This window comes from Pagrus major, chromosome 4 (assembly GCF_040436345.1).
Source record: "Pagrus major chromosome 4, Pma_NU_1.0".
Taxonomy (NCBI): domain Eukaryota; kingdom Metazoa; phylum Chordata; class Actinopteri; order Spariformes; family Sparidae; genus Pagrus; species Pagrus major.
The window spans coordinates 21,149,425-21,175,101 of record NC_133218.1 but is presented as its reverse complement, the minus strand read 5'-3'; the positions used below and the strand labels follow the sequence as shown (position 1 = coordinate 21,175,101).

At 39.1% G+C, this 25,677-nt stretch overlaps 1 protein-coding gene across 2 annotated transcripts in view; it reads right to left on the bottom strand.

Annotated features, from left to right (window-relative positions):
* mettl15 (methyltransferase 15, mitochondrial 12S rRNA N4-cytidine) overlaps positions 1 to 25,677 on the bottom strand; it is a 46,400-nt gene that overhangs the window by 14,944 nt on the left and 5,779 nt on the right. For both annotated transcript variants that reach the window (XM_073464477.1, XM_073464479.1), the window contains exon 3: positions 2,220 to 2,356. In XM_073464477.1, coding sequence (XP_073320578.1) covers positions 2,220 to 2,356 — 137 coding nt within the window. The remainder of the gene's footprint in view (positions 1 to 2,219; positions 2,357 to 25,677) is intronic.

Genomic DNA, 25,677 nt, shown 5'->3' with positions numbered 1-25,677 from the left:
CACTTACAATGTAATTTTTCCATTAACATTACTATTGTCATAAATAAAGCTAACATACTGTATTTGCCACTGCAATACCTTTCTAGGGTTTTAAAATCCTGTCTTTGAGAATTACGTATGGTTTTGCAGTGTTCTGACATCTGATCTCTGAGAATTTAAATACATAATCTGTTACTACAAGTGGAACTGGATCATATTTCAAATCCCGTCAGGACCTTAAACAACAAGCCCGCACCAACGCAGCCCCTTGCATTTTACCATAGGGCTGTTTTTGGTCTGAATCCCCACTAAGAATGCTGTGGTCTCCTTCCTACATAGCTAGCTCCTAGCTACATCTATAGCATCCAGTAGCGCCAAAAAAACAGTGCTATTGATGAGACCATACAAGCTGTTCCAAGTAGACCCGCAGATATAACTTTTAAATTGGTGAATTGATGGCTGAAAATTACACTGATGGGACGGCTACTATATCGCTTGCTAATAATTGGTTAGGACAAAACTGAGCGAAAAAAAACCCCTCTTTTTCAGGATAATGTGAACACAATGCCAGGCTGGATGAAACTAAAGGAAATGAGAGTTTATTCAGAATGCCATGTTAGATTGTCAGCCAAGTGCCCAAATCATTTATAACATTTTCATTACATCCTCACTATGTGGACTGATCTCTGAATTAAAGATTTGTCAACTTCTATTATATCAGGATAAAACAAACGCCCACAGTAAACGAAACAATACAAAACACAAGAAAACACGTAATACAAGAATGCAAAATAAAGATTCAACTGAACCAGAAGAGTTACAGCCTTGGGACAAACTGTACAGTCACAGTAAGTGACAACATTATTGAAAACAAAATAAAGTAACCAAAATATTTAGTTTCTATTATCTTGTTGTGATAACCAACATGTCACTTGGTGTAACATTAACACAGTGCATGCAAACAGTTAATCTTATATCACATCGGTCTGTGTGTGACTCTATGTGCACACATGTAAATCCAGTGTTGCCTGACTTTGCTTTTCAATAAATCTTGGTTTCTTTTTAGATTTATAACATTTATAACATCAGCTTCGAAGGCGAAGGGAAGTCATAGCAACAACAAGAATGGTGAAAAGCAGAGAACAGCGAGGCTCCACATGCGGAAGACAAATCTCATTGAAGAGATGGATGAATGTCTTTGAGGGAACAGAGAGTAACTTTCATAAGCCTGATGCTTTTTAATAAAACGTTCGGGGGTGAAATGACTCTTTGTGTCCTGTGAAACTGGGTTCAGATTCACACCAACACTCAACAGTTTGCATCGAGGTTATACTTTCCTCAAGACATGGGAGCACAGAGGAGAGAGAAAATCCTCTCATGCACTGCGTAGGCTGCCAGGGTCTTTTACTCAGGCTTCCAATAATATTGGTTAATTGCTAGATTTCTCTAGCTTCTCTCAACTTGCATCACGAGTAGGCGTGGAAGAGTTTACAGCAGGGGTATATTGCTGCTGACAGAATACAGTGTTCTCATTCTCTCTCTCTCTTAATTGTCATTCCCTGCTCACAGGCACATTGCTCTGGCAGATTCCCTTGAGAGAGGTTTCCCCAGAATCTACGTAAAAGGATTCCTTCCCACGCCATGGTCTTAGGAACATCTCATTTTCATCCACCCGCGCCTTGCTGATGCACACACACCCTCCCTCTCACCCTGGCATTGTGTCCTCGTGTCTCCCTGTTCTCTCACTCTCATGTTTTCTTTTCCTTTTTTTTCTCTCCCGCTCGACTTCTTAACTTCTCTGGGCTGTACTCACCCCCCCCCTCATTTCTTATAGATCCTCCGTGGGAGGCAGCATCTCCCTCACACTGCAGGCGTGGGCCCTTACTCTGACAAATGACATGCCGGGCCCACCAGCTTTGCGTGGGGGGAGAAAAGCTTTAAGTTAAGAAGGAGAAATGGATTTGATTGGATGGTGAAACTCAGGGGCTGTATCTTGGCGAGCAGTATTTGATCGGGGTTCCGGCAAGAAGTGAGAAATACAAGGAGAACTGCAATACTATATCACACCTACGGTATGTTTTAAGAAATAATGACCACAAACCAAACATTGCTCAAAATGGTCAAGCTGTCAGCTGAGACCATAAAAATGTATGGCCAAAACATTATATAGTATAAACATTTGTCTAGACAGCTTATAACATAAGCTTTAAGTTGTTGATATTTTTCAATAAATCACTTACGAGTGTTCCTTGGCTAGCTGCTCAGCCAGAGAAATGGCTGTAGGATCTCGGTCTAGGGCCAGCACTGTGACTTCAGGAACCGTATTCAGTATGGCTTTGGTATGACCACCACCTCCAAATGTCATGTCCAGGACCACCTACATGTGAGAAAGCAAGAAAACAACACATTCTTCTCACACCACGACTCCATATACACTATTAATCATCATCATCATCATCTTTTACTTACAATGTTAATTTTTCAGTGTTTTAAGTGTTTTAAAGGGGTTCTCTGGAACGTCTGTGTTGTGCTGGAAGCCGGTCGTTAGTTTATGTTAGCAGACTCCATTTCTCAACGAACGATAGCTACTGTTGCTCTCCAACAGAGTCCAACAGACATCCACAGTCCAGCAGCATTAAATAACCTAAACAAATCGTCCACAGGCTTGTATAGGCGACTGAGAGAAACGGGGAAGGTCTAATTTTTCACGTAAAGTTACAATTGCACACATATGGCCAAAAAAAAAAAAAAGAGTTAATACATGAAAATTACTGCAAATTGTTAAGTAGAGTCACAATGATGCACTTATAAGTGTCATATAAACCTGATGTGTCCGAATCTGTCTTATCTCTTAATTACAAGTACTATATTAAAGCTGAAATTAATTCAAAATTTACTTCCTCAATATAAGTAGATTGAACTGATTAAAGGGTGGTCTTTGCACTTCAATAATGGAAGATTGATGATTATAATTCAATTAAAAATCTTGGATGATTGCACTTTTTTTCACAGTCATATTTAGTTTTTGCCTTGCATTTACACAGTACTTAATTATATAAGTAAATAGTGATTGCACAATGTACATAATGGCTATAGAATAATATAACCATCAGCATTTAGATCGATTCCTTATAAACCTTTCTATGACTGTATTATTTATTTATTTATGGATTAAATGATTGAATAAACTCTTGTTTTGTCCTGTATTGCTGTTATTTGTGACTGAGGAAAATGGAAATTATCTAACTGCAGTTGTCTTCGCAACAGCGGCGCCAACAATATCACTTAGGAAGGCTACGGGGGAAAAGTTGTCTGTTGCCACTATAAAAAAATGTTGTTAAAATGTGTAACTATTCATTAAAGTTTAATTAATTATAAATTGACCATTTATTAATGATGTTTCTCACAACGTGTTACCACATCCTGTATAAGAAGCAAACAGGAAGGTTAAAGATCCTCCTTAAGCTCTTTTCATGATGTTATTTTGTTCTTCCCATTGCATTTTACTATAATGTGATACATAAAAAATATATTGTAGGAACAGTTCATCTGAAAAAAAGGGACACAAGATAAACATGGGAGCACCAGCATCAGTTAAATCATTATATGATATGATATGAAATGAAATGAAATGATCTTTAATGTCTTGCATGTTCTAGCAAATGTTATCTGTTTCTGTTTAATGTTGAAATCCCACAGCAGTGTTTCTGTAGACCAACTTAACCATTATTTAGCCGTCAGTCACCACAACCACATAAAAAAGAAATCTTTGGTCTTGGTCTTAATGCCTCCAGATTTCATCAGAACTAAGCATCAATAATTCAAATCAGTTGAAGCTGATCTAATCAATGATTTCATATTAATAGTGGATCAAACTACGTGTAATGTGAAATATGCTGCTTTCAGTCACAAACCCACAGTATTATCACCTGACTCCCTTTGCTCTACAGAGCATTTTGGCTCCTTTTGCTCATTCTTTTGATTTTACGGCCCCAAACTTAACGGAACTTTGATTCACTCTGATGGCTCCGAGTTTAATTTCCATCAGCAAAAGGACAAAGCTCTGATAAACCCCAGCGTTTGAGCAAGGATATTTGTAAGTGGAGGTTCACGTGTATTTATGATATTCAAACTTTTATATAGCGTTCGTTTCAAGTTCCAAGTCAGAATTATGACTGAGAAACTCTAATATATTTGACTTGGCACTTGCTTTAAAGGAATCGCCTGAAAATTTAACAAATATGGACGCCTCACATCAGCCAAAGACCATCTTTCAATGTGACAGAAAAGTTAATGGATGTGACGTTATCGCTTTAATGCACTGTATTTTAATCCTCATATGACAAACTCTATTTTCATACAACTGTCTTCATGACGTTAACACACGCAAGTCGTTGACATGGGAATCTTTCTCATCAATACCATTATTCCATCTCTACTGACCTTTATCAATTCATAAGATTCCATGGGAGTACCTGATTAACTAAAGGTCATATATATATATAACCCATATGACAAGAATGTGGCATGAGCACTGGCAACATCACTAGGAGAAACCATGGACACACTTGGCCCACAGTCACCCGTTAAAGAGGACAATTTTGATCCTAAACACTGCAGGGGTGAGTTTTTTCTTTACTCATCCCGTCCTGACTGAGACTGACTGTGGTGTTTGCCTCAACTTATACTACTAACAAAAATGTGCTGCTCTGATTAATCAATGGTGGAGATTTATCTTTCTTAAAATAGAGAATATGCAATATTATTGGCTAATGCAATCATAACGCACTGAACATGTCACAGATGTCACAACCAGTCATGTTCTTCTGTGAAGGGAGGTTTAGCCTGTTTATACTATCATACTATATACGTAACAAAGATGAAGAATTTGGTTTTTCATGTTGGTTTTGCTGGCACATAATGCTACGTTTGGTAACAGTGATGAAGAGACTTTTTGATGCATGCCACCAAAACATTGCTGTAGTTTTCTGGTGTTATGACAAAGCCAACGAGGCTGCCAAATGGCCAACCACAGTTCGAGTCACATTACTGGATATTTTTAAGAACATCTGGGTAAATTTCAAGCCATTTTTGTGGTGTCAAAACCGGCTATTTTTCCACGGGAAGTCCATCTGTGATCGTGGCGACCAAAGTAGGTATTTTCAGCTAAACCATGATTATTTCCTAACCCTAACCATTTATTTTTTTGTTCAGAAACCTAACCAGAGCATAAGCACAGCATTGTCACAAGAGAGAAATGAAAAAAATTCAACCTAACCTAAATTTGCAACATAAAGACGTTCAGTTTGGTTTTTTGGTCCGTTGTTTTGCAGAAACGTACCTAGCTAACATGTATTCTGGCGCTTGGATTGGTAGTTTTGTTGAAGGCAACGGTGCGTTTCATTTGGTCGCCTTTTGCTTTAACCTCCAAGAGGGGGAGCTAGAGAGTGAAGAAAGAAGTCTGATAATAAGACTAAACATAACCTGAATTAAACTGTCTAACACCAAAAGACAGCGACTCTCATGATCCCACACTACTTACTTTTGTTTTGTTTTGAAATTACATTCTGTGCATTTAAAATGATTATTTTTTTCGATGACAGAAATGAAAACTATTAATATTTTTCAAAATTTTTTTTAAACTGTTTTTCTGAAAATTCTTTCAAATAAAACACAAAACTGTTATTACAATCCTTTGGTTACCACAGATATCATTTGGTTAATTTATTCTTAAAACATAAACATAAACATAAATACCACTAGATATATGCTCGCGTAACTGAATGAATGAATGAATGAATGAATGAGCATATTAATAAATGTGTCAATAGCTACTTCGGAAAATACTTTGCATTTGTATGTCACTGTTATAGCGATTTACAAGCATGTACTAATTGTTTAACACTATTTATTAATCATATCCTGAGAGGGAGGGAGTGGGAAAATGTTTTATCAAGGAAAAATCCAATACCTGCCAACCATCCTGCGTCTTAGCTGTTAGTCAGTTAGCTGTAAACTCAGCTGTGTTCATGAATTAACACTTGGAAAGCAGAAAACATCTCCTGCCCAGGCATATTTCCTTCTATACTTCCTGACTGAAAATCACAGCCCTGCACTGACTGTACAGTCTGAGATTGTTTGAAAAACTGGTTGGATTCTGCTTTACTTTTTTTTTTTTTAATTCTTGTTCTGTGATTTATTCTAATGTCAGCAAATGGTGGGGAACAGATGTAAAATGACACAAAAGGAAATGCCAGCTATTCCCCACAAAAACATTAAACATGTCGATCGATAGTGACGTTGAAGGTGGGGTGTGTGCGTGCATGTGTGAGGGAAGAAGTGATCAATGGCGGTTCCCTCTCCTTTCCAGCGCACAGCAGCAGATGGGGAGGGGGTGTGGGCTAGTGGGATGAGTCACACGCATAATGAACTTGCCTGTTGTGCTATTCAATACAAAAAAGGAAAACGAAAACAGAAACACAAAAAGCAAAGTAGGCTGGCTTATATCGAAACGGTCGACACAAGCGACCAGGAGATAAACTAGTCCTCTACTGGAGTGTGCAGCACTTGTCACAACAATCTTTTGTCACATCTTCAGGAGGCTGTAGCCAAAAGAAAAAAGGTAAAGCCTATTCATGTGACTGGTGCAAATGATAGAAAAGACTGCCAACTGAACTCAATATTCTTGGAGGTGGTTGGTTGGAAATATAAATACTGTATGTTTATTCATGTTTGTATGACTGCTGCACTGAGCACAGGCACTATCTATCTTTATGAGGTTGAATACAAGTTTTCACCCTCACTCACTCAGATACACACAGCAGATAAACTGAAAATTAAGTGTGTGTAACCAAAAATTGAGAAATGAATGTTTACAAGGTCATTTATAAAAGGTAAATTGAAAATCTTGTCCCCCTCACCCTGAGGGAAAACAAGCTTCTTCAAAAGCCCTGAATGCTGCTGTGAAAATCTTTGTCCACAAAGCCTGCTGCTCCTGCCACCATATGGACAAAACAACTTCTTGAAAAGATTTGGTGATAATGGGTTTGGCATTTGCGATGATGATTGACACCGAACTTGGGGAGTGAGTCATTCGCATTGATATTTCATACGGAGGGGTGTCAGCGAGGCTCTCACCTAGACCGGGCCTTCCCAGAGAAAGCAGCAGACTGGAAGGAAGCCAGAACACAACGTGGGTCATCTCAGGCTCTAATTGCAGAGATGATACTTAAAAATAAAAGTAATTACTGGAGTTGATGCTTTGTGCTCTGTTTAGGGTGTGTAATATCTGCCTTTCCCAGCAGAGGGAATAGGAGAGTTAGGAGTAGTCCGAGTGGTGCAGTCCAACAGTGAAGCTGCAAGGTGCTATAATGCAGGACACTTCAGCAGTCACCCCACAGCATTCTCAATGAGAGCTTTTCATCCCAAAAGGAAAGAGTAAACACAACATAGAATCTCATTTGGTATGTCAAATCAAAAACATGAGTAAGGACATCTGTTTTGAGAGGTTTTATAAGCATGTATGATGTGGGGAAAAGTATGATTTTTGCATTAATGAGATTTTGTGCATGCGGCTCCGACAAGAGTAAATAATCTCCTGGCCATATGGAAAAAAGGGGCCTCATCTCAAGTCTTCTTATGGTTGAATTCATTAAGAAAAGGGGAACAGGAACCTGAGAGAAGGCTGAGTACTCACCTAAATCCTACTTGTGACTCCCCAGCCCAGGTCAGTTACAGTGGGGGATCTAAAATGTCATTGAGGGGAGTTTTTACAGATCTTGTTACACTAACACACAGACCATTAGGGAGACAGATACACAGGTACAGGATCGCTTTTCTTGTCGCGTCCGTTGCCATGGCAAGAGTGGAGGTAACCGGTTTGCATTTCTTTCTCTGTCACACAAAGTTCATGGCGAGATACAAGTGTGCACATATTTTAGCCGTGTCTGCAGCATGAGAGCAGGGTATGAATGGATGAAGGTTGTGGTTATGGGCATTATAATGGTTTTCTTGACAGTAGAGACGAGTGAAGTGACTATACAAGGTGCTGTGGACATAAATCTCACACTTAAAACTGCTGCTATGCTCAATCACCAAGATTATCTTTTAGTAAAATTACTTTTTAACAGCACAGTTACGCATAAAACACCTTCTTAGAGGGTTGTCTAATTTTCCACAGCTTCCCTTCACATGTTGAACTCTACTTTAAAAAGGGTGCAAATAGGTTTTTCCTCTCTCTACTTTATTTAAACTAATGTAATAGGCGTGTACATTTATCTTGCAGGTAGGAGGCAGAGGTGGGGGTGGGGTGCGCAAAGCAGATGGCCAGTGAGAGCAGACAAACTCAAAAGGCATGAAAAGCTTCCCGCAATTACTCTGTCAAGAGATTGTCAGAGACGTCTGAGATGCATGCGGCCTTTTGCCTGAGCTTCCTAAATTTAAACTAAACATAGTACTTAGTCTTAGAGCAAGTAAGAGAGAGTGAGTGAAGGAGTGAACGAGTGATACAGGAGCACAAAAATGTCGACAAAACTCTTTGCCAGAGGGCTCCTTGCAAATGCCTCTCTGTATGTTGAGATAATCTCTCTTTTGTCGAAGGAATGCTGCAGAGTTACGACAAATACTTTCATTCCTCATCCATTCAGCGATGTTTGCACTCTTTTGGCACATGTTTAAATAAAAGGCACTTGAGGAGGTATTTGAGCTAGTTAGGACAAGACACGTCTACAAGCAGCATTTGCCTCCAAACACACCCATCAGAGGTTTGTAGGTCATTTCTAAACCAATAAGTGAGAATCAACAAACCTAGCCGAGGCACGAGCCTTACAGAAAGTCCAGCCCCTTTTCAGAGTCTGGCAGAACATTTGTGTGAGACTAAAAAATATTTTTGAAATACTTTTTTTTGAAGTGCTGAGTAGGCACTACTAAGAAACAGCAACTAATTATGGGAGAAAGTGACCCGGCTGTTATGGAGGTTTATTTTTTTCATCTGGGCGACAGAACTGCACATTGAGAAGATAAGGTTCTCTGATGGCGACATACTTTCCTCCTGTAAGGTCATTTGGTCACGCAACAGGTTTGTTCATGTCAAATTTTTTAATATTTTAGATAAATATCCCGGTGATAAGATGTGAAGAAAGATTTACTATCAACAGGCCCCTCAGTCCTAATGTTGCAACAACACTTTGGTCCACAGCTAACTGTCATAAACACTAATTAACAGATTATCGCCATGAAATTTGTGCTGATATTCACAGTACCCCCAAAGGATAAACTATAATTAGGTAAATGTTTTCATGCTAATTGGCAGTGACATATGATTAAATATGTGCTGGTGCTGAGAAAATATTAAAGGGAGTTAAAAAATGAAAAGAGGTAAATATGAGAGTAAAATACAAGTAAAGTATAAATACAAGTAAAAGCGTTTCACCCCGTCTGAAGTGGGTGCACAAGCTGGACCACACATCGAAATTGTGAATAGCATCTTTTCAGATCAAATTGAGATCTTGGTGCTTCCGGACACTTGGATTACGCCAGATGAGCTGTATGGAGCCATTTTACTTTTTTCATTTTAAAACAAGTCCCCATCTACTTCAGTTGTTAAGGAAAATGCTGCAACCCTGTTTTGCTGTGACGCTACAGAAATGTTTTGTGTACTTCAAAACTTCACCCAACTTTTCCATAACTGAATTTTATTTTTTGGACGAACCCATCCTTTGAGGTTAGTATCTATGTATTTGAATATACCTTTAAATCATAGCTACATACTTAAGACTTTGTCACACTTGTTGCACCTGACACTCTACAGACATGGATTCTCCTCAAGGCCCTTAAGAAACTATCTGCTGCCGATTAAATGTCATTGAAGCCTGACGTATAATGTATTTATTCTACTTTTCTCTCCTTTGTTATTGTCTCACTGTAGCTGTTTATCAGTGCCTGTCACTTCACTGTTTCTGTTCACTTTCCTTTTAAACAAGCAGACTGGGTCACACACTGTTTGTTTTGCTGTAAATGCTCCCACATCTGCTGACATGTACACAGAGGCATAAAAAGGCTGACAAAGGTTAACACTCCTGGAGATCAAACCAAATCTAATAAAGGCACGATGCTACATATACACACTATATGAATCCTACTCTCACGTTCACACACATTTCTGAGGGGTTCACACTTGACTAGACTTGCAGCTAATGATTCATTCAACGATTCACGCTCCCTAGAAGATACCAAACCCAAAGGGATGGCTTTTGTCCTGCCAATTAAAAAAAATTATTCAGCTTTGGAATTAAATGCCACAGTTAAAAGCAACAAAAACCAAATCCCATTTGAGACCACCATGATTATTCAATTATCAAAGCTCTCACGATTTGATTTTTTGGATTAGTCAGCAAGAATCTTGGCCCGATCAATCACAAAACACTGCTGACATGATTATGTAAAGGAAGCAACAGCAAGCTACTAGTCAAGCATCTTCCCCCGAAGAAGATGTGACTGGGAATAGAGAGCGACAGAAGAGCCAAAGACTAACAGACTGATAGTAAATGTGTATCATATTCTGTGCAGCCATATCCACAGAGACACATTGTATACGCTCACAAAAAATGGGACTGCTGAGCTTTCAGCGTCAGCCATGGACACTGAAAGTAAGGATCACTGGATAATAACCAATGTTAAAGTTTTTATGTATTTAACTTCTGAGAAAAATATCCAAGCAGGCATTCCTGGGTCTACTATTTAGCCAGTGTTTTGCCTTTTTTCCAGAGACATCCCTTTTTTGGATTGGCTGCAACAGGACATGTGTGTTCCCAGTGAAGCACAAGGCCGAGGACATACTGGAAAACTATCTAAACAATTTCAGGAAGCTGGATAGTCTGTTTGTCACAGAGTCTCCCAACACCATATATAGCAAATTTCAGGCACAATCTGGGCTGTTATGAAACACATAGACATGGTTAAGTGTCTTTAAGTTCTTCATGATGTCACCTTGCTTTAGGCTCAGGAGAGATTCATATATGGGTTCATAAAGTCACGGTTATCAGGCAGCTTTCTAACTGTATTTGAGGATAAAGAACATCAAATATGTGACATTTGCTCAAATAAAAAATTGTTTATGCCTACATAAGCTGCGCAAAGTACCTCTGTGATGTTAAATGCATCAAAAATCACTTAAAACTGTTTTATTAGAGGTAGGCTACATGTAGACTTTTTTTTTGCCTTTCTTTGCTCAAGGAAAGTTTCATAAATACAAAACCTCTATGGATCAAAAATTCATTATAGAAAGAGTAATAACTAACCTTGTTTGCAGTTCAAGGCGTCCTGTCAACAGGGGAAAAATGCTTTTTTGTCCACAGTGGAATTTCTTTGCTGCAATATTCAAGTGACCACTGGGCAAAATTAGAATCAAAGGCTGAGCAGCGTCCTTGTATACAGGTTTATAGTACATTCATGTCATATTTACTAGAAAAAACATGAACAAACAGTACAGTTGTAAACATTTGTATAATGAATGTATAAATGTCCTGATATGCTGTAAGAAATATGAAGGTAAAGAATGGAGACATCTCCTCCACTGAGTCTGTTATTTTCTACCTCAAGACAAGTGTATTATCTAAGAGGCAAAACATTTTTATTTCTAAACTTTGGAAAACAGCTTAAGTAGCTGTTGTTTAAAGGCAAACCCACAGCTATCCAAACTAATCATAAGCCTGGAATAGCCCATCAGTACAATGATTATAGCCTCCAGAAAAATGAAAAGTCCATATGTGAAGATACTTCAACAAGACACTTGACTAGCTCACTACCCGTCACAGTCCTGTAATGTAAATTCATGGGCCAGCCCCTCCGGCTTGACTTTAACAAACACAAATAAACCATCTCTCTGTAATAGGTCTTTGATCATGAATGTTCCACCTGAGTATGAATGCAGTCTGATTGTTAGGAGAATAAGCCGGAGATGAAAATGCCATAAACTGAATACAATTTGACAAAATAGCATGAAAGATATATTTCAATAGTATTAAAGCACAGCTAACTCTCACAAGGAGAAAGCTACACAACTTGAGTAGTTTGGAAATTATGAGACCTGCACACAAAAAGATAGAACTACTGTATGTTTTTTTGAGATACTTTTCTCTCTTGTCCTTTTATTTTTCTAACAGGGGCATCAGCAAGAGCTCTAGTTAAGGTGACTATTTGTGTCCTGCTCCTGGAAGACAAACAGACCATGGACAACAGAGAATTTCAATAATCTAAAAGAATATTTCAATCAGCTGTGGTAAAGGTTTGAGACTATCAATACATGGCCCTGTTTTCAGGTTGATCATTTTTTGCATTTTGTACATAAGTTTGCCATGGTCGCTGTCCAAGGTGCTGATCCTGGGACAGCCAGGGATGTGGGTGCTGTCACCAACACTCTTCCTTAAGTTACCAAAATGATTGTGTATATGCAGATTTTCTAAATGCGGGTATACCCACTAAAAATAGGCATTTCACTCCTTCCCATTACCAAGAGACGAGTTTGCCTTCCGTGCACTGGAAAAGCAGGAAACAGTAGATCATATACTTCATCAAACTACCTCCAGAAGACGTCAAGATGTGACGTAAAACTATTGCTTCAACTCGCTTGTCCTATATTATGTATCTTGAGTGTCAATATAACCCTGTTGCATGGAGGAGGACATGAAGATATACCATGCCAAGTTATCCAAGCCCAATCCCAGAGGTTACCAGCGCCACTAAAAACACCAGTCCCTGCCTACTATCACCTTCCTTTTAATGATGTGCTGCTAAATTTTAAGGTGATCCTGCACTGAAGATTGCACTGCAGTAGCAGAGCTAAGGATAGCGGAAAAAAATCAATGCTATTCAGTGACAACGATCTTGCTCACACTGGATTACATTGTTTTTGGAAGTCATCTTTTTGGAACCTAAACTTAATGGACTGTTGGTTTTAAAATAAATCGTTTTGAAGGCTTCACCGTATGGCTGTAGATATATTATGAAGCTTCTGGTTATATTGTGAAGTAATCTCCCCTCACTCTACTCACCTCAAGTCAAACATCCTCAACCCCCTCACATTTTCTCTTTTTTTTTCTCACCACCACTTTCAGATAATTCATGCCAGCTCTGCCTTTGTTCTATGGTTACATTTGTTATACTTTTCAATAAAAAGCTGACTGGAAAGAGGAAAACCCCAGTCCCTGTCCTCCTCTACATAAAGCTCATAAAGCTCATGTCAAGCATCCGCCCACTTCGAGGAGTCCTGAGACTGGCTCTTACACCACAGTGGTGTTGAGGAGATCCCTGGAGAAACAGGGGTAGCAGGCACTTGTATCTTCTCTGAAACTATGAGCCAATAACTCAATATTTACTGTACGTGGGCAACCCAGGGCAACGATTAGTCTTTCCGTTTTATAGCCTGCTTGCTTTCTGAAAAAGTAATCTGTAAGTAATTACATTTTAAAAATGATGAATTAATCCAGCTTTCATCTCAGAGAACTATTTTGTATTAGACTTATTTTCTTTCAAAATTAAAACAATCCACATAAAGGAGCTACATTAAAATCTAGTCTGGGGGATTGGGAAATGTGCCACTTTGTGTTTCAGCTGATATTGGGGCCACTGAATGACCAAAACATCCGGGATGCAGAGGATTATCACCTGCACTGTAAGGTAATCACATTATCAAGCAGCAATCTGTGTGTCAAACTAATGTGAATGGCGATTTCATTTACCTGGCATGTACTAAACCTCTGCAAATGAAGTGATTTACAGAGGACAGTAAAGCATTGTGGGGATCTGATTCTGAGGCATGAATGACAGCTGCGAAAGAACTGATTGGACACTGAAAGAAATGGAAAGGGAGGGACCTCTACTGTGTGCATGAGTCATCACTCTCCACCCCCACCCCCCCAGCCAAACTGTCTGTTTTTGTCTTGCAGGTTGGAGATTTACTGAGCTACATTTTCTCTGCTGGAAAGATTCATTTTAGCATAAAACTGAATTCAGCCACAGACTTAACAAGCAAATTATTGTGAGTAGCATCATGAGTCAAATCTGCAAGTGCAGTACAATAAAGGTCCAGTGATTGTTAAGGATATTACAGTAAGTTCAAGATATCTTGAATATAAATGGATGTATTTAATTATAACAATGTTAATGTTTAATGTTCATGTTTTTTCTAACAGTATTATCAGGTGGGTGCTGTGTCTGCTATAACGTAGTTCCACTTTCAACATGTTCCTATACCAGCCTGTCTGTCTTAAATGATAATGATTTAATACCTAGAAATTGTATTTAAAAAGAATTACATCTACCTAATCCTCCAAACAGATTCTTCCATATACTCAGCATAGTGACTCCAGGATACACAGCCTTACATCAGCACAGACTACAGCGTCACTTCTGCGTCGCTGTGGGACACAGTCATTCATGATAATCAAATTAATGTTTCCCACAGTCTAGCAGGTTAGTTTGGGGTTGAAAATAGTGGCACGAGGGTTGCAGTGTGTGAAATCCTCCTCATTACTTTGATTAGTTTAGTCAAATCACTTTTTTCACAGCTGAGCTGATATATAAATATACAAGAGGGCTATAAATCAACAGTTTATTTCACATTATGTTAAATAAACTCGGATATTATTATTTTATTCTCTAATTTATAAGCAAAAGAGAAGCTGAGGCAAAGTAATTGCTGCCATATTATTCCACTAAAAATTGTTTTTTGCTTATTGTTACTTTCCTTTGATGTGTGACCTTCACTATGCTGAATGATGTATGTACAGTTTGACAAGATACAGCTGTTTTCCCATTCATCTGCTGCAGGTGGAAACCTTATCTGTGTTTATTTTAGATGTTAACATGTGATGTAAGCATGATTTTATGACATCACAGCTAGTCTGGGAGCCAGTCGTGGTACAGTGTGAAACTTACACAAGTGTGATGTGGAGTGCAGGGGTAGAGCTCATTTTAAGGATTTTTGCCTAAATAATTTATTGTACTTCTTTTTTTTTCTTAAAAAATGTCTGGAGGGGATCTTTAATCAGACACTCTGTTAAAAAAAAAATCACAAATATAAACTAGTATGGCACTCAGTTGAGTGCATACCTCCGCCATGGCCCAATTCAATCAAGCCAAATCCAATATCAAATAAAACATATTTAAATCTGCTAGAACCATTTTTATTGTACTCAATCATAGATACCAGCCATCTTAATATGCCAGATTTTATTTCAGAAAGATCCATGTATTATGCCCTGAGAAATTTATGAAAATGTCATGTTAAAGAAAAAAAAAAAAAATTAAAAATTGAAACAATCTGCGTCTGTATGAAACAATCAGTGTACAAGCGTCAATACATTCAACATAACGAGATGCATGTTAAGATTTTTCTGGTCTGCTGCCCTGATAATGAAGGTGTGGTCAAGTTTAAGCAACGAAATGTCTTGGTTATAATTAGAGGCAGCTCACGGTCATGCCAAATAAATAATGAGAAAGGTATGGTTAAGTTTAGACAACTACTACTTCAAGAATAACGTAAGGGAGAGATTACACTCATAGTTGCAAAGCCTGGTCTCAACTGTCGAAAAAAAAGCTGTATATTGCCACACCTCCCTATGCCTGTACGTCACACTACCTCTAGCTTTGGCACTGAATGTAAACTCTTGCCGTTTTAAGCAGTTTGAACTATCTTTGCGTTTTCTATCAATCTACTGATAATGTAATATTGTTTTCAATCTGGTTGCCCGACCGCATATGCTGTAAATCTGACAAGCCTACAAATGTATAGCTGTTAAAACAGGAAATATAGACTATAAACTTCCTGAAGGTAGGAAATGGCACGAACTGTGACAAAAATGCCAAAAGGCTATATCTTTGTTTTAACCGGAAACAAGAAATAAGGTCAAAAATGACGCAGTGAATCTATTCAAAAAGATTATGTGCTTCATTGCTCTTCTTCACTGCTCTCAAAGATTTATCTTAAGTGTGACACTACTGTCAATACAGTGTGCCAAGGAAACAATGCAAACTATATAAAGCCTGAGAGAAAACAGAAGAGAAACTGAAAAGAGGGGGTGGAATCATCTAACTATATTCACAAAATGTAAAGAAGCATCAGGAAAGATGGCTTTCTCTCCTGAAGGTGAATTTCATGGTACTAAAGGAAGACAAAAGAAGAACAGGGCCAAGTCCATTAGGGAGTGCAAAGAGAAGTCAAGCTAAATGAAGGCTTCGTGGTGGAAGGCATGGTAATAGGGAAAAGACATCTAGAGGCATGTAAGAAGACGCTTCCACTAGATTGAAGACTGGGTTGACAATACAATATGAAATGAAAGGAAGTAGGGAACGGGGTGGGGGCAGTGGAGGTGGCTTGGGGGAGGGGGTGGGCATGGAAGGAAGTGTCATAGTGCAGCGCTATGTACTGATGAAGTTGCCTTGGGTTGATCCATGACTAGTATTACCATCAGTACATCAATGTTAGTACCTACAGTACCTGTTAAAAAGAGGTGGGGTGGCTGTAGAGGCCAAAGAGTGCATCACATTCAGTGTAGTTAAAGCTACAAAAGAGACCAGACATTATGTAGGAGTATATATAGTCTTACATTCTTTTTGATTCTCCTAATAGGTTGTCAGTGTCAGTGGGTCGCCATACTTAGCCTGGCATTTACACACAGCACCTTGGTAGGAGCATGCAGGAGGCAGGATATGACGCAAAAGATGCAATGCTGCAGCTGCTTCATGATTTGGTCGTAAACGACAGAGTTGCTGTCCCCTGGATCTAACTGACAATTTTGGCGTTGGTCTAAACCGCCAGAAGTTCTCACATCTCTTCATCCCTCCAATTCACAGACATTTCTCTTTCTTCATCATTGTTGTGTAGAAGGACTCATCTTCTTCACCCTCAGATATTTGTATTCTTCCAGTTACGCGCCAGTCGCACAATATACACGTCATCGACACACCCACTCTCTTGCTGTGAATTCACTCCAGACAATTGTCTGCTGTATTCACACATTTGGCTCACCCAGAATTTGGACTAGGGAGTTGGCAGGGTAAAATAATCCAGACATTTGTGTTCACACACACAGCTCCTCTGGGTAAACTTTGGATACATCCAGGGTTACAGTGTGATACTGTGATGTGTGAAAGGGGTTATATTTGAACAGTATTGCCTAGCTTGACAGTTTAAGTTTTTCTCAAGCCTGGTGTACTGCTGGGCAGACTTGCCTGGATGCTATTGGATACGCCTACAACCAATCATACCAGCAAAACTTGTGACGTGACTTTCAAACCTTACCATTACCAGATGGTAATGCTCCTCTGTCAATCATCCAATCAAACATGCCCCATGTTAGATGAACAGTAGCGATTGGCCAGATACGGATCAGATCAGATGGAAATCTGTCTGAACTGGAAGGAGGCCCGACATCTCCCTGCGTAAATGAGCTCCTGTTCACAGACTAGGCCATATGTAGTAGTTTATTAATTAGACAGTCAGTTTTCAATTCTTTATACATTTGGACATGGTGTTCATGCACTTCATTGTTTTGCCCTGAAAAAAAAGTAGTCAGTGATGTATCCATCCCACCAACTTCCCTTTCAGTCAACACAGAAACTGTGGTTGCTAGGAGTAGTAAACAGTCTCAAGGAAATCTCCTACTAATCAGAGGTGTGGGCAGCAATTCAGAGATCTACAAGAAGGTTATCATGGTATTACATTGAACTGATGAAGATTGTCTCACAGTTCACATGGTCATATTGTCTGTCACTAAGTTTAAGGGGCTGGCACAGATCTGTAGTTTGTAAAGGTGAGAATGGCCAAAAGTCAGACTTTGAGCTGCCATATGGACTAAAGACCATCAGCCACCTCCGGGCTTTCAATCTCTGATATCAGTCTTTTTAGCCTTTGGGTGAAAGTGGTCAGTCTCAGGAGCCTTAGGCTGCCTGGAGGGTGCATACGTTTGTGTAATAGGTGAAGGTGAGCCAAAGCACATTTGGCCTATGAAGCATAAGGTTTAAAAGTTCAGTTGTATGATTTAGTGGCATCTAACCAAAAAACATTAAAGCCCTCACTAGAGCCAGTGTTTGGTTTGTCTGTTCAGGGCTACTGTAGAAACATGGAGGTACAACATGGCGGACTCCGTGGAAGAGGACCCGCTCCCTCTGTAGACATAAAGGGCTCAATCTAAGGTTTACGGGAACACAATGATTCCTAGTTTCAGGAGTTTATATGCTAGCGAAAAGATAATTATGATAATTGTATTAATTTCTTTCCCTAGATTCCTCTAAATTCTACACACTGGACCTTTAAGAGGGGTGTACTGACAAGAGGATTGCAAGCCTCAGAGATACATTTTAAACAAGGTGTCTGTAATATAGTTTCTAGAAAGTCAGCAGGCGTGAGCTGGGACACTCTGGTTAGACTGTTGAGGTGGACACAGTGTACGAACAGCGGAAAGGAAGCAAGGGAAATTCTGTTACTGCTTAGGTCAGTAGTGTCATGTAGTGTCGAGCGGACATGCTCTTTCCTGCCAAATTAGTCAGGAAACAGAGTAGGCAAGGAGTGGGAGCACTCCAGCTGAGAACAACAGCACTTCATCTGGATGCTGCTGGGAATATAGATAATGTTGGTTACACAGATAAGGTCACTGCACCTGATTTTTATCAGAAAAGGTGCAGCAGCAGTTTAATAAAGATTATTTGGATGCAGGAACACCTGCTGAGGAAGATCAGTAAGAGAATATATATATATATATATATATATATCTCACACCTGCTCTAACTCACATTCAGTTTAAATTGGCCACAAGACTGAGGTTTCTCATACTATTTGGAGGGATTGTACCAGGGATGTGTGATAATATTGGCATCAGTTGAAAAAGGCTGCAAAATGAAATACCAGCATCAGTATAATATGAGATTTCCACTACAGCAGAGACTTGATGTTTTCTGCATTAGGTGGGAAAAATATGCATATATATGTAACGCAATTGGCCAAAATGATTTGGAAAATATTGACATGTTGAATATTTCCACAAATTCAATATCATATATCCCTAGATTTGACATCTGGAAAGTCAGAAGACAATCATTTCGTCCTTTTGTCGACAATCAGGTTAAGAATTACCAACTCCGCGCCTCCTCAGATGACAGTGCATTGTGTGTGCCAAAAATTAAGCCAAGGGCCCATTTTACCACGTATCCAACATGCAAGCTGCAATTTACAGCGTGAGATCATTTCCTTTCACTAATCATGACCTGTTTCAGTCATGAAAACAAATCCCATACTTGCAGCTCATGAGCAATGGGGCCCTGCAGGACTCGCAAATGTATCTGCAATTTGAGAGCAACGATCAGTTCTGAAACGAGAAGCTGCCAACGTCTGCGATCTGTGTGTAAGCAGTGCTCACAAATCGCTTTTGTGCAATGGGATGCACCTTTGATGACATTACACAGAAAGCGTGTGCTGGCTAGTGTTTGCAGATCAGGACACTTTCATCTACATCACCGCTTACATGTGCATCACCACACATCTCTAGTGTTTACCAAATCTCCGCTAGTAGAGTTCATAAGTGACTAGGCTTTACAGTAGACAGTAGTGGTACAGAAAAATGAGATCGCTTTTCAAAGACAATTTCATGCATGAGAGGAAGCATGTCTAACATGACAAACCATTTACTGCAGCAAGGCATAAACATGCACCATCACTCAGTGGTACTGAGAATGCCTCAGAATCAGGTAATTCTAGGGTATTGAACTAAAAAATAGGTGTAAAATATTCAACGTGTGCAGAGCAATATAATATTTTTTTCTTCTTTCTTGGTGTTTTACAAAAAATAAATCCAAAATATCTAAGCATAAATAAATAAATCACTCTTTCTTTCTTTGCTAGTCTAAATCAGGTGAAAATAAAGGTATTATAGTGCCAAGGGACCATTTGTTAAAAACAAGAATCACTGTAGACTACTTTGTGATGGGATCACGCCAGACGCAATGCCAGTCAACATGTTTACGTTCTGTACCCATGACTACTCAGTACTCATGGGTTGGACCACACCCATCTTCGATCTCGGCCTTCCTTTTTTGATCTCAGCTACATACCTGTAAAGTTTTCGTGTACGTATCTTGCATGGTTGTGATGCTATTGCGCTCACAAACATCTGTCCACAGACTGACAGAGACATATAAACACCTGTCAAAGTACGCAAAATCGCTTCTGTGGTAGTTCCCTCTACAGTGTCTCCAGGAACACATTTTGCCATGATGACCCACACGCACACACAGACTCACAAGGTGATAGCATTACCAGCCAACACTGTAGCAGCAAGTAAAAAATCCCAATCATTAAATTTAAATGATACCCAAGACCCTAACAGTGATAAATAGTAACTGGACCTTATTATAAATGTTATGTTATCTAATTATCCTGAACATATTTAAAAGAAAGACCACTGAGATAATGCAGTTGGACCTCACACAAACACCAATTGAAGATGTGTTGCAGGAATGAGTCATCTAAATCCAGCTGTCCACAGGGCATGTAGCTGATTAGCATACCCACACTCACACACCAGGAACAAATGTAAATATTGCAATAAAACCTGCTGTAATAGTATCAATTCAGCATCGAGGATGGGTTCCAGTTTATTTTTACCAAGCTTAGCAATATTGGATGCATGTGAGTATAGAGTTACACAATTTAAATAATTGTTATTAAAGCAATATGCAAATATAACTCTGAGTAATTGATGTCGTAGCAGCACACTCTGCTCCAGTTTACCCCTGTGCCATGCACTGTTATTTGATGTTGTGAGCATTCATCAGTTATAAAGAGATTTCTCTCTCTCTCTCTCTCTCTCACACACACACACACACACACACACACACACACACACACACACAGACAGACACACACACACACACACACTCACGCACACACACAGAGTCAATGTTGTTATAGCAAATTGAATCACATATTAATAAAGTGCAACATTTGGAGAAGTATTTACTTTTAGGGGAGCATTTAAGCTTTATTGGACAATCTGTACTGTAAGCTGTAAGATATACAGCTTTGTAAGCAATGGAACAAAACAGCAAAGGTGGACAAATACAGTTTGGAGGGTAGGAGGGAGGTTTACTTGAGCTTAGCTATGATAGACACCATCTGCTCAGGTAGGTGCTGGGAGGCTTGTTTTATTTGTTTGAGTTGTTGTTCAAGTGAACCAGAAGCTGAAGAATGTGTAAGATGAAAGAGCTAAAACAACTGGAACAGGACAGGGTGGTGAAGCACCCACAAACGGGTTGTCTGCTCAGCAAGGCTGAACGCTTTGGTGCTCTGTAGACTGAGGCACCCCATTTGGCTAATGAAGTCCCAGACTGTCTTCACACCACACCCCCACCCACCACTCCACTATGAAATGTTCTACTCATGAAAGTAATGAGGCAGGGAGGGAGAAAGACTCTTCTGGCCACTGATAACCTCAGACTAAACTTGCAACCTTACGAGACAAGGGCCTAATATCTGGCCGTCAATCAGCCCCAGCATCCCTGGCTGGAGTGTTTAATTACAAGGATCAATTATTTACCAGCCTCCTCTTTCACTACTCAGTGCTCCCAAAAAAGGAGTGTAAAAAAAAAAAAAGAGAAAAGAAAAAACATGACAGACCCAGAAGAGGCTGTGGTGGCAAATTTCATACAGAGAACACAATACGTTGCTTGTTCCAACTGATAAAGACAGTGTTTATTCTGAGTATTACAAGATAGATGAGTTTCTCTGGGCTGTTACACTTCCTAAAGAATGACTACAAATGTCAACATGTGTTGTGAGATTCATTTAACTAAAATGGCATTTTTCTACAATTTCTACAGTTAAAAATTCTATAAATACACAACTGACAAAAGACTGATATTGAAAATAAAGGTTTGCACTAAACTCTTGGGATGTTCACAAAATGCATAAGTTTATTTACAGCAGCTTCAAAACTAAAGTCAGGAATTGTCTGTCTTATGAGACACTGACAAATTCTTTAATAAAATAAATAAATAAATAAAAATAATAATAATAATTTATAAAGTGCCTGTCCTAACAGTGTTACAAAGTCCTTTACAAAAAGAAAAGACGCATAAACAACTGCTGTAACTCCCTTGGACTTCATCTTTACTTCTAAAGACATTTCTTGACTTCAGCTGCATGGCCCAAACAGCACTTGGAAGGCTTTTAACTAATTTGCAGAGACAAGATCATATTACCCCTTTGCTTGTATTCACAACAGCACTTCACCTGGCTGATGCTGGGGATATAAGTTAGGAAACACAGATAAAAGTCACCGAAAGTGACATTTTATCTGAAATAATGTATATTTCAAATGCTACAGTCCATGCGCAAACAAAGATATATCACACAAATATAAATTTCCTGCATATGCTGCCTGTCAGGTTTACAACGGAGGCTTTATAGATTGTATATTAAGTTTCTAAATAGCCTTGCACAAAAGTGCAAAGTACACCCTGTACTGCAGACTGAGAGAGTCATTTCTCACCTCAGATGGCCCAAAATTCAGCTGTGGGACTTTAAACTAATTTAAAGAGACAAGATCATATTAGCCCTATCTATGCCCCTCTTTACAAGCTGGTACACTCAGTACCTGGTAAAAAAAAAAAAAATCATCCGGTGCTGATATTAGCACTCTGGAGGGGCACACTTGAAGATATGCAGGAATAACTTCCATCAAACATTGATGCATTTTTCCTCCCTGACAACCTCCATAAGCCATAAATTCCACAAAACCACATTTAATGTAAAAATGTGGAAATGACAGATAAAACAGACGGTAACGACGTAACTACTTTTTCATGTCACACAACTGTACACTGCTTTTTCTCCCTGCCTTCCATCTTGCATATAAAAATGCAAGACAAAAAAACAAAACACCGAGATGTAGCAGCTGGCGGAGTGTTTTGTGGTCATCTATCCATAGAACAGAGTGCCTCTTCATGTGTCCGAATTACAGCCAGCCAAATAACCCAAATAACAGGGGAAGTGAAAAATGCAGCACTCGACAGAGTCTGCTGTGGTTCAGGGCCTTAACAAGTTATGACACCTGTGATTTGTGGTTTGCCTGTTTGGCTTTATTTTTGTGCTAGATTTCCATTGTCATCATGAGTCTAGCCTGGTTCGGGCTATTTACGGTGTGCAAGCTCCACATCAGCGACCACCTGCTCTCTACACTAGCTGCCATTAATGCTTCTGTTTCTTTCACAATGACCCCAGACTTCAAAATTCAAGTGCTTAGGTGGTCTATGAACAGTTTGCTTTAATGAGTTTTGCCTTGGGATTTGATTAACAAAGAGGTACCAGCATTTAAGAGGTCATGTTATATACATAGTTGACCCTAATTACAATATACAGACTAATTATTTCATCTTAAACTAAGTAAACATTAAACCAACTAAATAAGAGTTATTCAGCATTCCTGCAACATAATTAAATGTATGCCAAAAAATATAATTGTTTAACTTCATTCATTAATCCTAAAACTACATCAGTCATTCAACATCAATACTAACATGTTAGGATGAGAAATAATTAATCTGCTGCCACATCAGCAGATGACAAGTAAATGCCTTAAGGCGTTGGCAGAGATGAAAAAAAAAAGGCATAATATGTCACTGTCCAACCAATAATAATTATTTCCATAATCCTGCTCAAAAAATGTGTTGATTGTTGAAAGACTGATACTGATCCAAAAAAAGTAGGTTTAACACTTATGGCCTCATTAAATCCACAAGGGGGAGTGTGTTGAGACTGAAATGTAAGAGTAGGCAGCTCGTTTCTCCTTCTACAGCAGCACAGGGTTTTTCCCCTGGACTCTCAGCTGATGGCTCATTAATCTATTCTAGAGGAGGTCCCCTACGCAAGCAGCCCGCGCCAGTGGAGGACTCCTCATGCTTCATCCATTTCAGCACAATTCATATACTTAAGCAAGAGTATTACTGAGTTGAAGAGTTGAAGAGGCGGATGCTTGACACCGTTACAACAAAGAATTTTTAAAATATGAATTTCGTGTTGTTGATAACATGATATTGATATTGATAACAAAGTATAAAAACTGGGCTAAAACATATTCATCCTCTTTGTCTTTCTCCACTTTTCCTGCAAGTGGAGAAGGTACACCATTTTCTCTCTATTTCCAGTACTTGTCCCAACTACTTATACCAAGACTAAGCCAATCTATAGCAGCTCTGTGATGCTGTATATAGCAAAGCAGTGCTTGAGCCTAAAGCTAATGTCAGCATGCTAACATCCTTAAAAATGCAATACAAAAATGCTGATGTATAGCAGGTATGTCATTGTACCATGTATATTATCTTAGTTTAGCGTGTTAGCAAAGTACACAAAGTGCAGCTGATGGGAATGTAGATTTGCAGACGTTACTTTAACATACAATATGTACGGAAGTTCTGGCTCTATGGGGTCTCTCTATCAAACAAATCAAAAGATGATTGCTGATTGTTGTGTGGGGAGGGCTAAGCAGAGTCGGGGGACATAGCCGCTACTCAGCTAATCACAGCTGGCCAGTTCTGGAGGAAAGAGTCCAGTGCAGAGCCAGACACTCTGGAGGAATAAACACCCGGATCTGTGCTCTGATTCAGAGACGTTTACCAACAGGGGAGAGCTGACAAAATACTTATACGTTTTGGGATAAAAAAGTGGAATTTTCTTCACTCCTGTTTATCAACCTGACTGCAGCAGTGAGACAGAGGAGTCCTCCATTGTCAGGGTTTTATGTATTGTGTTAGATGCTGACTGGAGATGGAGGGGAAATGTACTTCACTTTATGCACGTAACGTTACAGAGAGCGGGGTAAAAGAAGAGAGAGAACCGGAATCTCTTGTGAGTGCCGAGTTTAGCGACTGTCGTGAATGCAAACACACAGACACACACACCCTCTGCATGCTCTTGCTTACGGCTGATATGCAGTAAAGTAATCTGATTGATTGTGGCAAATAAACACACCAGCAACTAAAGTAAACACAAATTACCCTGTGGTCAAACTAACTTTGGTGGTGGTGAATACTCCATTAAACAACCACCGATGCAGATGATAATCTATCTGACGTGACTCAGCACAAATGTTCATGGACTAGGTAATGTTTTAGTTTTATTCATGTTACATTTAGTCGCGTTTGTGGACTTCCTTCCTCACTCTATCCTGGAAGTTACAACAACATGCACCCTTACCTTGAGTACCTTGAGTTAACGTGTATTTTTCAGGGTTCGAACATTGTTGGAAACAATTAGTACACAACTCATCAAAACATATTCAAAAGTCTACTTGTTTCTATTTATATGTTATTTATTTTTTTACATTTTAATGCTAAATTCTTCCAACTTATATCTTTAGTTATTGAACACATAAAAACTGAAAGGATGGCGGCGCTGGAGAGAAAGTTAAGGGATCGCCATAGTTATTACGTCCATTCAATAAATGTTGTGATATTTTACTCAAACCAAATATCTCCCTAATGGGTATCCTGGAAGATCATTAAAGTATATCAGGATATATCTTCTGGGAACCACGGATTCCTGTACAAGATTTTGAGCCAGTCAATCCAGTAGATGTTGAGACTTTTCAAAAGATGAACTGCTGGTGGCACTAGATGAAAAGTAGGGGTATCACCAATTCATTACCATTC